The sequence below is a fragment of the Physella acuta genome, unplaced genomic scaffold (genome assembly GCF_028476545.2).
Source record: "Physella acuta isolate Inbredline_101_S28 unplaced genomic scaffold, ASM2847654v3 ptg001456l, whole genome shotgun sequence".
Classification (NCBI taxonomy): domain Eukaryota; kingdom Metazoa; phylum Mollusca; class Gastropoda; family Physidae; genus Physella; species Physella acuta.
In genome coordinates this window covers 99,807-115,837 of record NW_026732971.1, presented here as the reverse complement: position 1 = coordinate 115,837, position 16,031 = coordinate 99,807, and the positions used below count along the sequence as shown (strand labels likewise).

Below are 16,031 nucleotides of genomic sequence, written 5' to 3'. Positions count from 1 at the left end.
GGTTAGTTGTTTTTTTTTCAACGTTTATTGGTCGAAGAAAATTGTATGCATCGGCCCCTAGGTTTCAACACATTTATGGGCCAGAGGCAATGATTCACGAGCTGACCCACAGAAGACATTAATGCGGAGACCCATACACAGACCCACACACCGACCCATACACAGAGGGTTTTTAAAGTTTACTTGCAAACTTCTTAAGAATATGTTTTAAGAATGTTTTATTAATTGAATGTTCTGATACAATTGACATCTTACAGTAAGTACCATAAAAATTGTTCCGTAATAAAAATAATTAAAACAATGTTTCTATAAAATAATAAATTAAAAGCGATTGAATGTAATATCAAGTATAATTTGGCCTAATATCACATTTGGAGCATTTATTACATTGAAATTCAATTAATACATTATAAAAAATATGCCAAATTTATGAGAGAAAAAAATATAAAACTATAACTGCCAAATTTATGAGAACAAAGAAGAAAATAATTGCTAAACGTGATGAATATTTTCTCTCGCATTTTTAATGAGAAAATAAATACATAACAAAACCTGGCTCGTTGGTCTAGGCGTATGATTCTTGCTTCGGGTGCGAGAGGTCCCGGGTTCAAATCCCGGACGAGACCCATTTTTGTGTGTTGGTTTTTAAAGTCTCTGCCTAATACTCTACCCTCATATTCACATAGAATAATTACTGCTGATATTGTTACACCCTGCACGACCCCCCTACCCACACCCACACCTATAGGTTTAGAAATACATCAATTATACTGCATTAGTCATGATATTATTATTATGATTTGCAGTACCTGATATTTTAAGCTGGTTTACGAGTTAAATTTTTATTGAAATACTGAGTTATAAAAGTTGTGTAATTTCAAATGATTGGTCAACATTGATTTTTGTTTGTTTTTTTTTTTTTTGGCGTATTAAATGTAGCTAAAAAAATTAGGACCAGTCGAACTAAGGGACATAAGTCAGTAATAATGTGTGAGCAGTAGAATCTAAGGGACATAAGTCAGAAATAATTTTTGAACAGTACTATCTAAGGGACGTAAGTCCGTAGTCTTATCTGTATCATCGCACGGCAGACCGGGCATGACGTCAGCGTCTCCGCGCAGCCCGGGCAGCAAACAATATGCCCGCACGGAACAAAAGCAACGGAACACTTCTCGGCCAAGCAGACTTTACACAAGTTCTGGCCCTCGGGTCCGGCCGCGTCGCCCTTCTCAGCGTCCGCACCCGCTTGCGAAGCTGCAGCGGTACCGTTGGTGCCTTTAGCGGTTCTGGCTTTGAGGTTCTCCACGGCTTGTTTTAGCTCCTCCACCGTGGTGAAGTCCCCCGCCCCGAAAGCGAGGTTGTGCTCTATGACCTTTTCCAAGGCCAGTCTGGGCACGTTCTGCTTCAGCGCCTCCTGTACAACCGGGCTGTCCATTTGAACTTTGACCTCATGGCTGGTGAACTTGAGCTGTTGAGTAAATGTATACACAGATTCGAGGTATACTGTTATAAATATAAAATCTAAACGTAAACTGTTTATGGTTGGCTGAAAATAAATTGAGCTCTTTATGAGGAGGGGGATTTAATCAAGCTTAATGTGAAAATGTAAAGTCAATACATATTTATTTGATTAGTATTTTCGCTACACTTGGACAGGGCAGAGTGAATGAGCATGGGGTCATCCATAAATGACGTCACGCTTTTTTTGACGGTTTTTACCTTCCCCCCCCCCCCTTCCCCTTCGTCACATGTCGTCACAAAAAGCCAAACCACCCCCCTAAAATGACGTCACACCTCAGCCTACAATCCCACTCAAAATTGCTGTTAATTTTTTCTTAAAACATCGATATTTTTCCAAAATCTTGTCGGAACTCTGTCAACATAGAGTATTTTGATCAATTCCTGTTACAATTTATAAAAACCGTTTTCTTAAACGTGAAATAACGGCTAAAATTTGTTTTCTAACATTGCTTTTTTATAATGCAAAAAAGTGACGTCACACCATCTGAACCCCCCCCCCCCCCCGTCCCCCGTCCCCCTCATCACACACCGTGTGTGACATCATTTATGGACGACCCCCATGAAACAGAATTAATGACTAGAAATAAAAACTTTAAAAAATAATTTGACTATATTTTGTCACTAGAAGAAAATCATTTGTAAAAGTATATATTTATATAATTAAATATTAGTTAGGGTGTAATTTGTATCAAAGATTTAAGGCAAATATAACACGTCAATAAGTCAACAAATGTGCTGATATTTTGTTCTAGGTGTTTATTTTAGGGTTACTTTATTTTACTCTGATTTAATAATAACACCAATATTGTTTGTACCCTAATGATTGTGTCATATTATTCAAACACCAACATTGCTTGTACATGAATGATTGTGTTATATGAATGACAGCACCAACATTGCTTGTACCTTAATGATTGTGTCATGTTATTCAAACACCAGCAATGCTTGTACCTTAATGATTGTGTCATGTTATTCAAACACCAACAATGCTTGTACCTTAATGATTGTGCTATATGAATGAAACACCAACAAAATTTGTACCTTAATGATTGTGTCAGGATTGAACCACCAACATAGATTGTACCTTAATGATTGTGTTATGTTATTTAAACACCAACATTGCGTGTACCTTAATGATTGTGTCAGGATTGAATTCTTGCGTGTCCGATTCGTCAAACACCACCGTGACGTCACCGCTCCGGGACACTGACTTGACCGTCCCTACACGATCTAGATACTAAACGTGGTAGAGAAATCAATACAATTCCGTTATGAGGTACCCGGACACACATAGCAAGTCGTCTAGATAAAAGATACTTTTTAAAGCCAATTCAAACCGTTTATCGGTCGATCGCTGCTGATCAATTTCCACTTGTTACCAATAGGGCTGGTAAGTAGGTCACCAACCAGCTTTCGCAGGTTTTATTGAGCCGTATAACCGATTGGTGACCTACTTACCAGCCCTATTCATCACGATGTACACCAATTTGTGGAGAAACCATAAAGTTAAACTGATCTAACCTTACCAGCCCTATTCATCACGATGTACTCTAATGTGTGGAGAAACCATAAAGTTAAACTGATCTAACCTTAGCTGCGCTGTCCATCACGATGTACACTAATGTGTGGAGAAGCCATAAAGTTAAACTGATCTAACCTTGGCAGCGCTATCCATCCACTTAAACCTCTTGTCCTGTAGCCGAAGCAGATTCTCCAGGTTCCTGAAACACTTGACCTTGTCCCCTTTTTTAAAATAGGGCTCAGTCTTTTTACCTGTGGAGACAGGTGTTTGGTGTATAGCGTCACGGCTATATGGTATTTAGAATCACAATCTTTGTGTATATGGAAATATGGTAGTTGATGATACAAAACGACTTTCTTGTACTTAGAATCACAATCTTTGTGTAAATAATATCATTGAAACATTGTACATACATCTTAAAAGTAAAATACACTTCGAACCTGACGTTCCATGTGAAGATGAAGTAGAGTTCACCTGTTTAAGTGACCTCAGCATATGAAGGGATAGTGTGGTCAGCACTTCTGACTAACTACCTTTACTTTCCCTAACATGAGCTAGGTACCCATCAGAGCTGGGTGGAACAGGAACGTCATACTGACTCAAGCCCGGGATGCGAACTCGATACTTTAGGTTTAGCAGTCGAACGCCCCACCATTCGACTGTGTCAATAGTACATCACTCTCGTGTATGTAGCCGTATATGTAAATAGTGTGTAGCAGTAAGACAAGAGCGTTGTAATATCAAGGTTATCTTATGTGTGGCCAGTGTTTCTTCCAGACTTTTTTCTCCGGGGGGCCACTTGAAATTTTCGAGGGGGGGGGGGGGGGCGGACTAAATTTTCCGGAGGGGGGGGGGGTGGTGAACACTGTTAAAAGTATAAGTTTTCTATATAAACTCCTTTTCGTTCGGGGGGGGGGGGGCGGTAGACTTTCTTCTGGGGGGGGGGGGGGCAGAGCCCCCCTCAAGAGATGCCTGGAAGAAACTCTGTATGTGGCGTTCATTCTCAAATGGTACGTGCATATGTGTATGTAGAAATATGGTAGTTGATGATACAACACGGCTATATTGTTTAACAATTACAGCCCAAATAGCTCCAAAATCAATCTGTAGAATAAAAGTTACAATTTCTCACAAATCTTTACTTGAGAATAAAAGTTACAATTTCTCACAAACCTTTACTTGAGAATTTGAAATAATCTTTCTCACAAATGTTCACTTTAGAATGCGAGTTAACATTCCTTTAAAAGTCTTTGAGAATGCGAGTTAACATCAAATGTTGACTTGAGCCCTACCTAAAACCTGGAGATGACTTTTATAGTAGCATCCACCGGAAGTCGGCTTCACACATTTGAGATCCACCTTGCCGTTGTGTCCGACACGACAGATGCTGTCCGGCCCGGCTGTCCACAGCACCTTGACAGCACTCCTGTAGGAGTCGGTGGCGTAGTGTCTTCTCTCCACCACCTGTCCTTGCTTCCCGCTCTCACCTGGTCGAAGAAAATAGTTGATTGATGTCATTGATATTTTTTTGTGTTGGTTAGAAAAATGGATGCTATTATGATAGGGAGCAGTGGTAGAGTACATGGGTTGACGAGATGGTTACAAGACCCTGAGTAAAATCAGCTCTAACCTGTACCTGGCATGAGTTAGGTAAAGAGCATGGGAAGAGTGCTGAGCACTAAAGCACTAAATCAATTCGAATGCCAAAGCGTCAAGAGGTGAACTCTTGGTCTCTCATTCCCCACACACTACCATCTTCATCTCCCCCACACACATTACCATCTTGATCTCCCCCACACACCCTACCATCTTGCTCTAACCACATACCCTACCATCTTCATCTCCCCCACACACACTACCATCTTGATCTCCCCACACATCCTACCATCTTGATCTCCTCACACACACTACCATCTTGATATCCCGTCAGAACCTACTATCTCTACCTCACCAATCTCCACACAACCTACCATTTTGATCTCCCCACTCCCCACACACCCTACGATCTTCATCTCCCCCACACAACCTACCATCTTGCTCTCCCCACTCACCCAACCATCTTGATCTCCCCACACACCCTACCATCTTACTCTAACCACACACCCTACCATCTTGATCTCCCCACACACCCTACCATTATGATCTCCCCACTCCCCACACACCCTACCATCTTGATCTCCCCATTCCCCACACACCCTACCATCTTGATCTCCTACACACACCCTACCATCTTGATCTCCCCCACACACCCTACCATCTTAATCTTCCCACACACCCTACCATCTTGATCTCACACACACCATACCATCTTGATCTCCCCACACACCCTACCATCTTTATCTCCCCACACACCCTACCATCTTGATCTCCCCACACACCCTACCATCTTGATCTCCCCACACACCTACCATCTTGATCTCCCCACTCCCCACACACCCTACCATCTTGATCTCCCCACACACCCTACCATCTTGATCTAACCACACACCTACCATCTTGATCTCCCCACTCCCCACACACCCTACCATCTTGATCTCCCCACACACCTACCATCTTGATCTCCCCACACCCCACACACCCTACTATCTCCCCACACCCCACACACCCTACCATCTTGCTCTAACCACACACCCTACCATCTTGATCTCCTCAATAACCCTACCATCTTGCTCTAACCACACACCCTACCATCTTGATCTCCCCACACAACGTACCATCTTGATCTCCCCACTTCCCACACACCTACCATCTTGATCTCCCCCACACACCCTACCATCTCCCTACACCCCACACACCTACCATCTTGATCTCCCCACTTCCAATCTTGACCACGAACCACCTTAGCACCAAGAAACATTCCTTTAACTTCCACTTTATTGTCTTGGCTGTCACACCGTTTCGGTACAAGTACCCTAAAAGTAAATTTTGTATTTAAATAATCGGCAACGTTTGAAACTTGAGTTATTAAAGGGGAGCAACCAAAGAATTACAAAAAACATAAAACAAGAAGAGTTACGGGAAACAAAAACAATATTTTTTCAGATTTAAACAGTATTGTGTTGTTGTTTTTTTATTCTTTTAAGCCTGTTATTTGACAGGTTAAATAAATAAAATGATTTTTCTTTGTAACTGTGGTGAGCATTTAAAATACATTATAGCACTCGCAAACGCATACGTACACGTACACAGACGCGGACACACAAACGTAAAACTACACATACACGCACACGCCCACACACTAGTACATGTACATTTACAAGCAACAACATATGCTCACGTACACACTCATAACATACATAACAGTAACAACATCAATGCAGAGATTAACCGCCAACCTCTTGAGCGTCGGCCCGTCAATCCTCAGAAACTCATGGGTCAGATCGTGCTTGTCTGCCATGTAGCACTCAGTACACAGGTCGAAATCACAGCACTCAGTACACATCCACCTGATGCCCAATATTTTACTGGACTTGCACTCTCTGCACTCGAAGTTTTGCTTCACACCTGCCAGGTGAATGAGATCAGTAGCATGTACCAGGCATGAATCAGCCATTGTTGTAGCATACTTAGTTGTCGGTGGTTACAACATTTAGATTGTCGTGTTACTAGTACAGTTATCCATTCGTTTAATAATTAGATGAGCTTCTCATCTTCCCATCAGAACCAGTATTCAATATTTACATTACATCGTTATTTCAGTTCACCATTGTTTCAACGTTTAAAGAACTACCCGAACATTATTAGACACACCCAACTCCAGCCTTCACTAACCACACCCCACCCATGTCATTACTAACCACACCACACCTACACCGGCCATTACTAACTACACCCCACCCCTGTCATCACTAACCACACCCCACCCCTGTCATCATAAGCCACACCCCACCCCAGCCATCACTAACCACACCCCACCCACACCGGCTTCTTCAAACCACCACCCACCCCTGTCATCACTAGCCACACCCCACCCCTGTCATCACTAGCCATACCCCACCCCAGCCATCACTAACCACAACCCACTCCTGTCATCACCAACCACACCCCACCCACCCCGGCTTCTACTAACCACACCCCACCCCAGCCATCACTAACCACACCCCACGCCAGCCATCACTAACCACACCCCACCCCAGCCATCACTAACCACATCCCACCCACCCCTGTCATCACAACCCCCCTCCCACCCACCCCATCACTCACCTCTAGCCGCCGTATCCATCACCAACAGATCAAGCACCCCGCCCTCCCCCACACCCCCACCCACCCCCACCCACCACATCACTCACCTCTAGCCGCCGTATCCAGCACCAGCAGATCAAACACCCCGCCCTCCCCAACACCCCACCCACCCCGCCCTCCCCCACACCCCCACCCACCCCCATCACTCACCTCTAGCCGCCGTATCCAACACCAGCAGATCAAACACCCCACCCTCCCCCACCCGGCACTCCTGCTTGGTGCCGTTATCCCACAGAACCTGGACGGTTTTCTTGGGCAGTTCAAACAAGGTCAAGGTCTCTTTCCCCCGTCGGACGGTGCCCAAATGACCTTCGCCTCCATCAAGGTCGTCGTACTTCCAGCCAGGTCCTCTGACGACCCGGAAACCAAAGCTCAGGTCATTGACACTTAACCCCAGCATTTCTTCTGGATCCACTTCCGGTTCCTATAAAAGTATAAATAGTATCAGACTAAGATGGGTGACAAGAAAGGTGCACTATGTGAATAGGCGCAACAGATGATTTTAACATATGTTTTTGTTTTGTTTTTTTAACTCGATAGTTCAAAGTCGTTTTCAGAAAATGACCACACGTAAAATCTAGCATAATAATAATAAAACAATGTTTCAAAGAAATTTGACCAAATGAAACTGTCTCCGTATAAAGATGACGAAATTTATATATTAGCATCTAGAACAGGGATCTCCAAACTACGGCCCGCGGGCCGGATGCGGCCCTCGAGGTCCTTTCACCCGGCCCGCGGAGATCTTTTTGTCCACGGAAAAAAATGTTTGCTGGAGGTGGCTGAAGAAACGTTCAAAACAAATCGAAAATATAGCATTGCGTGCAATTACCATTGAAACAAATGTGGCCAGTTACCAAGCAAATGACCTCCTTAAAGACAAGATCAAATAAGGGAGGGTGGGTTTTATAAGTATTTGCCAAGGAAGACTTTCCTAATATTAAAACTTTTGCATCAAAGTACTTTTAAGAGACGTTCTTCTCTTGTACGGACGTGCAACTTATTTGCAGAAGAGCAGCTTATAAGTGCATCTATTACCTCCCCTCGGCCTTACATGCAACTTAATATGTAATATTACCTGTGGAGTATCGCTCAAGTGAACATATGAAAGTACCTGCGGAATATCGCTCAAGTGAACATATTAAATGTACCTATAGAAGACCGCTCATCTCACCTGTAAAGTGACACCCCCTCCCATCATCTGCAGCAGCGGGTTGGCCATGAACAGCCGCCTCATCAGCTGCTCACGCTGATCCTCTACATCCACCTCACTGCTGACGTCAGCTGGTGACGTCACTTCCGTCACATTGTCTCGACCTACAGAGAGCAGAAATCATCTATGTATGGCGTGTGTACGGAGAGATGGGTGGGGCTGGAAAAGTGGACTCTTATGGACTTATGTAGACAGCTATGTACAAAATTTTATTTTCAAGTTGAGTTAAAATAAAATATTTTTTGGTTCGTATACTAGATCTATATACATGGTTCAAAAACTTAGATGCGACGGTACGGAAGCTTTAAATCAATAAATAATTTAAATGCAGTGTAATAACGACAAAAACTCCTTAATTAAAAATAGCCTTTGTGTGTGGCCTACATACTTAAAAACAGCACACTCAACCATTCAGTTCTATTATAGAATTCCAAAATATTAAACACGAAGACAAAGTATTTATAAATACTGAATAAAGATTTTCAGAAAGTTAAAACATAGATTCAAAGATTAAAAATACTAAAAGCAAATGAAAAAATTAGAATAATAAAACCGTGAGTGTATACTGTATGTAAAAAAAAAAAATAGACTGAAACAACGGAAAATATATGACTCATTCATAACATGGCTGAAATTTAACATGACTGATATAAATGACACGCATGACGGAAACCTAACATAATTGAAACAAGGGACAAGCATGACTGAATCTAACATGAGTGCAGCAAGGAACGAACCTAGCACAGGCAAGTGATTCCGGTAGAAGTTACCACCGCTGGCGGCCTTGACACACTTTAGGTCGACCTTGGCCTTGAAACCAATCCGGTAAACATTTGAGGAGCCGGCAGTCCAAGAAACTCTTGCCATACACTTGAAGTGGGTGTCGTCACCATTGCTGAAGTCTGTGACCGTGCCTTCCTTTCCGTCTCCACCTACACGCCAAAGTGTGTTCGTGTTTTATTTTTGTGTTGATAGAAAATATATACACGCAATGTTAGTGTGTTTGTTTTTTATTTATTTGTTGATAGAAAATATATACACGCAACGTCAAAGTGTGTTCGTGTTTTATTTATTTGTTGATAGAAAATATATACACGCAACGTCAAAGTGTGTTCGTGTTTTATTTATGTGTAGATATAAAATATATACACGCAACGTCAAAGTGTGTTCGTGTTTTATTTATGTGTAGATATAAAATATATACACGCAACGTCAAAGTGTGTTCGTGTTTTATTTATGTGTAGATATAAAATATATACACGCAACGTCAAAGTGTGTTCGTGTTTTATTTATGTGTAGATATAAAATATATACACGCAATGTCAAAGTGTGTTCGTGTTACATTGTTTGTAGATATAAAATATACAAGCCGACCCGCGGCGTATCACATGCCGCTATTTAGTTTTATTTTCTACTTTTCAGTAATTCATAATTTGCGAATTCAACAGTACCAATGCTCTCCAAGAAGAGAATTATATATATAGATACACGCAATGTCAAAATGGGCTCGTGTTACATGTATTGATAAATATAAATCATATACTCCACATATTTATGAATGTGTCAACACGCTGACAGATATTATTTTAAAACAGTGAAAGAAACTCTCCAGGTACATCAGCACTGTGCTGACACACCAATAGGCGTTGATCGTGCAACACACTTTTGGACACAGTGTGTGGTACATCTGAACACAGTTGTACTGTTTGGAACAATGACGTAACATATTAACACGCTGAACACACCAGCACACTGTCTAGACACACTAACATACAATATAGACACACCAAATCAATCTAGACACACCACCATACAATATAGACACACCAAATCAATCTAGACACACCATCACACCATTCCTTGACTCACCATCCTGGACTCCCCAGCTCCAGTCCCTACCCCTGACCACCGTGGCCCCCACAAATATCCCACTGGCCTCTCTCTTCTGACTCTGACTCTCGCTCCTCTTGGGTACCTCGACTCTACATTATGACAAGAATGATGTTGTATTAGTAAAATAGTATTGCACGGACCATAAAAATGGTTAATTAATGCTAAACAATTGTATATAGTAAATAGTTCATCAACAAGTATTCAAAAATAAGATTTCATAAGTTTTTTTCATGATGCTAAAATTAACCATTGACAAGCAATGTTGACTGTAACACAAAAAAAACGTGTTGAACACTGATAATTAATGTTGACTTGTTACCGAAGAATCGTTGACCTGTTACATAAAAAGTCGCACTTTGTCAACAAAAATTGTTGAGCCATTATAACACTAAACGTTGACCAATAACAACACAAAACTTTGACCAATAACAACACAAAACTTTGACCAATAACAACACAAAACTTTGACCAATAACAACACAAAACTTTGACCAATAACAACACAAAACTTTGACCAATAACAACACAAAACTTTGACCAATAACAACACAAAACTTTGACCAATAACAACACAAAACTTTGACCAATAACAACACAAAACGCTGACCAATAACAACAAAAAAACGTGTAACAACACAAAACTTTGACCAATAACAACAATACCAACATAAACTTTGACCCAAACAAAAAAAGCATGACCCATAATAACACAAAAAGATAACCTATAATAACAAAAGTTGACCTAAATAAAATTGACCTACCCTTCTGACGTGGCCGTATCAAAGCGCCGGAAACCGTGGGCCGTCTCATGCTTGTCTGACATGTAGCACTGAGTACACAGGCTCACACCATGGCACTCAGTACACTGCCACCTCATGCCCACAATGCCAGAGTACAAGCACTCAGAGCACATGGTGTCGGGGTGTCGGACACCTGGGATTAAATAAGGATTAAGTGAGGTGTCGAACACCTGGGATTAATATCAAGGATTAAATGGGGCGTGGCACCTGGGATTAAAACACGGATTTAATGGGGGGGGGGTAGTTCCCTGAATTAATACTAGGATTAAATGTGTCGAACACCTAGGATTAAAACTACGATTAAAAGGGGTTTTGGACACATGCAATTAAAAATAGGATTAAATCATGTTTTGAACACCTGGGATTAAAACATGGATTAAATGGGGTATAGGACCTGGGATTGAATGGGGTATAGCACCTGGGACTAAATGGGGTATAGCACCTGGGATTAAAACATTGATCAAATGGGGGTATAGCACCTGGGATTAAATGAGAATTAGCACCTGGGGTTAACTGGGGTGTAGCACCTGGGATTAAATGGGGGTATAGCACCTGGGATTAAATGAGAATTAGCATCTGGGATTAACTGGGGTGTAGCACCTGGGATTAAATGGGGTATAGCACCTGGGACTAAATGGGGTATAGCACCTGGGATTAAAACATTGATCAAATGGGGGTATAGCACCTGGGATTAAATGAGAATTAGCACCTGGGGTTAACTGGGGTGTAGCACCTGGGATTAAATGGGGTAAAGCACCTGGGACTAAATGGGGTATAGCACCTGGGATTAAATGAGAATTAGCACCTGGGGTTAACTGGGGTGTAGCACCTGGGATTAAATGGGGTAAAGCACCTGGGACTAAATGGGGTATAGCACCTGGGATTAAATGAGAATTAGCACCTGGGGTTAACTGGGGTGTAGCACCTGGGATTAAATGGGGTATAGCACCTGGGATTAAAACATGGATTAAGCTGGGTTTGAACACCTGGCACTCACCACACTGGGCACTGTCCAAGACGACCAGGTCAAACGCCCCCTGGTACCCCACCCGGACGTTCTTGACCGCCCCGCAGTCCCAGACCACAGTGACGCACTTCTCTGGCACCGTGGACTGTCCGCCACCGCCGATGTCCACGACTGTCCCTGCTTGACCTTCACCCCCGTCGACGTCATCCCACTTCCAGTCCGGCCCCCTCACCACACGTAGCCCTGCCTTCATGGTCATACCTGGGGAGGTAAACATCATATAATTCCTCTTTCTTCTAAGTTTTTAATGGATGAATGTTTTATAACAATGTACGATTACATCAAACGATGAGAGAATGCTTTATAATAATGTGCGATCGTGTACGATATAGCTACAGTAATTGAATCTTAGGTTTTAAAATCAGTGCTACGTTACTGGGAATAAGTGGCCTAGCGGAAGACAGCTGGACTGCTAACCCATAAGTCTCGAGTTCGAATCCGGGTCCAAGTAAGTAGACCGTCACGGAGTCCACCCAACTCTGATGGGTACCTAACTCACGTTAGGGTAAGTGAAGGTGGCTGGGCATAGTGCTGACCACACTATCTCTTCATATGACGAGGTCACAGAAACAAGTGCACTCTACTTCACTTGCCCAGTAGACCGTCAAGTTTGAACGGGAACTTTACTTCATTTACTGGTAATAAACTATGAACTTCTTTAGATCAACGCTAGTCTTATTTCTAACCCAATGGTTTTAATTTTTTTGGAGGTATCCCTCCCCCTACACGTTTAAATATGCGCATTCACCGAGCCCCTCCTAAATAGTTCTCACTGACTATATCCGATAGCTGATCTTTGAGTCAGGTGTGTATCTTGACCTCCGCCAAACCCGTGAGATTGACTCACTCAACCCCTGGGGTTCGATCGAACTTAGGTTAAGAATCACTGTTTAACCCAAACCATAAGCCAAGTCCTAATGTAGTCCTAACATTCATTCCGGCATTTCACAGTACATTTTACTTCCTCATACACCTGTTTGATTATAAATATCCATTATCCTTTATCCGTTATCTGACACTGGTAGTTACAGTTATGCAGAACATTATGTCATACTGATAGCATAAGGTTACGTAACATACACACATACAATGAGAAAAACACGCACACACAACTATAGAAATACATACACAGATACGCAATTAAACATACTGGTGCAATTTAGTACACACATACACATTAACAAATAATAAGTACACATACATATACACACATACACATACTGATACAAATAAGTACACCTGCACATCCAGTGGCGTAGGCAGGGGGGGTTAGGGGGTCATAACCCCCCCCCCATAGACCCCTCGGTATATATAAAAAGTATGAGGGGGGGTGCAAATCGAAAGTTTGAGGGGGGGTGCAAATCGAAAGTTTGAGGGGGGTGCAAATCGAAAGTTTGTCCCCGGGTAAAAATTGGAACCCCCCCCCCCCCCCCTTGAGACGATCCTGGCTACGCCACTGTGCACATCATAGACATTGACACACATACACATAAGAGCACACACTACTATATACACAGATATTGGTATACAGTCGAAAACGCAACATGTTGTAAGCTAGCGTTACACTACCATGCAAAAAATAACAGAAACACATTGGAAGAACATCTCACTAGACTTAGGTTATGACTTTTATTTAAACAACTAAACAGATCAGGAATTGACACACTAATTTTGTAACCCAGCTGGTACATACCCTGTGTGTTATCTAATGCACCTGTGCACGCTTCGTGTATTTATGTGTGCTACTATCTCTGTCATGTATGAGTGAATTCAATCGATGGTGTGTTGTGTGTTATTGTGCAATCAGAGATATTGTGTGTAGTGTAGCTCTAGAATACCGTTTATGGTCCTGTAATTGTGGCTACAGTCTCAATTACACGGGAGATAATTAGCTATGGAATACCATTTATGATATAATATTGTGGTAATGGAATACTAATTATAAAATAGTAATGTAGCTAACTACATTACCATTTCATAAATGGTATTTCATAGCTACATTACCGTACGATAATTGGTATTTTAAAACTACATTACCATTTCAAAAATTGTATTCCATAGCTATATTACTATTTTATAAATTGTATTCCATTAACGCAATATTATATAATAAATGCTATACCATTTGTGAAATAGTAAGATAGCTATGAAATACCATTTATGGTGTGTTAATATAGCTGTGTAATATCATATATGATATAATAAATGTAGCTATGAAATTCCAATTATGGTATGGTAATATAGCTATGGAATATTATTTATGAAATGGTAAGACAGCTATGAAATGCCAATTATGGTATGGTAATATACCTTTGTAATACCATATATGATATAATAAATGTAGCTAAACAATTCCAATTATGGTATGGTAATATAGCTTTGGAATACCATATATGATATAATAAATGTAGCCATACAATTCCAATTATGGTATGGTAATATAGCTTTGGAATACCATATATGATATAATAAATGTAGCCATACAATTCCAATTATGGTATGGTAATGTAGCTATGAAATACCATTTATGATATGCTGCATGAATAAACTTACTAGTAATGTAAATAGTACTTTGTGTCCGTTACTAACGTGATGTCTGTATTGTTGCCTGGCTTAAGTAAAGGTGTACATTTGGAGATTTATTCTTCCCTATGAAATATTTCTTTCCATATTGTTTATTCCATAATTTACCAAACCTAAGTCTAAAACACCATTTGAGTATTTTCTTCGATAAGAGAAATTACAGTAATTTTATATTCAAATTCTAGATCGTGAAGTAACAATTGGCTACTATTTTTAACCGTACAAAATGCAAAAATCAAAACTAGTGTATTCAAAAAACAGAAGTTTTATCCGAAATATTTCCTTGTGTTTCGAATACGGATAAGGCTTAGAGTTATTGTTTTGTTTAATTTAATTAATAACCGATGACTTAGTAATGCTAAAAATAGTCTCAATAATACAAAATGCAAGCACTTACTTCCTATATGTTGTTTAGATTCTCTAGTTGAAACTTGTATGTTTGTCCACAGCTCTTCAGATATTGGCCTTTATAAGGGGCAATAAATGTAGCCAAATAATAAGGGAGACAAATCGGGGGAATTTCTTTCCTGTGAATTCCTACTGTGTATTTCTGGTGACGTGTAGCTTAAAATTGCCACAGTTTAACTATGGGGCAATTATTGATGTGTGTGTACTTGAACGATTTCCATTCATCGAAGACTGACTCGGATCTGCCGTGGTGTGTTGATCGATTTATTCATTGAACTGTATTGATCAGCCGATTAGTACATTCAGAAGAAGTTTCATTTTAATTTATTAATTTATGGTATTTATATATTTTATAATGTTAATTGAATCAAAAAATTATCAAAGATAAAGTAGGCCTAATAAAAAATAAATTAAATAACTTCCCACCATGAAAATATCCGTTAAATGTTCTAAAAAAAAATAGGGCCTACATTTATTTGAAAATATCAGTCGTCTGTTACCTAAAATAGCTGCACGATTGTCCACGAGATTTTCCGGGAAAACCGAAATTCTAGGAAAACACCGGCGTGTAGCTGGGTCAGATTTCTCTCCGATTTCATTTTTGTTTTGTTTAACTTGCCGTACTACTTTCTCTATGTGCTGAATTAGATTCTTTTTTACTAGTTATTTCTTAGTGACCATGATCGTTATCCAGAGTTTCTTCCAGGCATCTCTTCGGGGGGGTGGGGGGGGGGCATTACCCCCCCCCCCCACCCCCGAAAAAAAATTACTGCCCCCCCCCCCCCCCGAACGAAATGAAATTTATGTAATTTATATAGAAAA

General features: G+C 40.9%; 3 protein-coding genes across 3 annotated transcripts; all 3 read right to left on the bottom strand.

The window, feature by feature from the left end:
* Positions 1 to 899: 899 nt before the first annotated feature.
* On the bottom strand, positions 900 to 2,580 carry LOC131928041 (baculoviral IAP repeat-containing protein 8). Its single transcript, XM_059283939.1, has 2 exons — positions 2,563 to 2,580; positions 900 to 1,468 (listed from the first exon to the last, which is right to left on the bottom strand). Exon 2 carries the CDS (start codon positions 1,433 to 1,435, stop codon positions 1,046 to 1,048), a length of 390 nt encoding a protein of 129 aa, XP_059139922.1. The 5' UTR covers positions 1,436 to 1,468; positions 2,563 to 2,580; the 3' UTR covers positions 900 to 1,045.
* A 523-nt stretch (positions 2,581 to 3,103) lies between these two features.
* LOC131928040 (E3 ubiquitin-protein ligase MIB2-like) lies at positions 3,104 to 7,385 on the bottom strand. Its single transcript, XM_059283938.1, has 5 exons — positions 7,333 to 7,385; positions 6,379 to 6,547; positions 5,843 to 5,955; positions 4,336 to 4,530; positions 3,104 to 3,294 (listed from the first exon to the last, which is right to left on the bottom strand). Exons 2-5 carry the CDS (start codon positions 6,483 to 6,485, stop codon positions 3,164 to 3,166), a joined length of 546 nt encoding a protein of 181 aa, XP_059139921.1. The 5' UTR covers positions 6,486 to 6,547; positions 7,333 to 7,385; the 3' UTR covers positions 3,104 to 3,163.
* Positions 7,386 to 7,427: 42 nt separating this feature from the next.
* On the bottom strand, positions 7,428 to 15,641 carry LOC131928030 (E3 ubiquitin-protein ligase MIB2). Its single transcript, XM_059283927.1, has 7 exons — positions 15,199 to 15,641; positions 12,189 to 12,419; positions 11,153 to 11,324; positions 10,368 to 10,480; positions 9,236 to 9,430; positions 8,460 to 8,602; positions 7,428 to 7,709 (listed from the first exon to the last, which is right to left on the bottom strand). The coding sequence occupies exons 2-7, from the start codon at positions 12,415 to 12,417 to the stop codon at positions 7,428 to 7,430; spliced, it is 1,134 nt and encodes a 377-aa protein (XP_059139910.1). The 5' UTR covers positions 12,418 to 12,419; positions 15,199 to 15,641.
* Between the last annotated feature and the right edge of the window lie 390 nt (positions 15,642 to 16,031).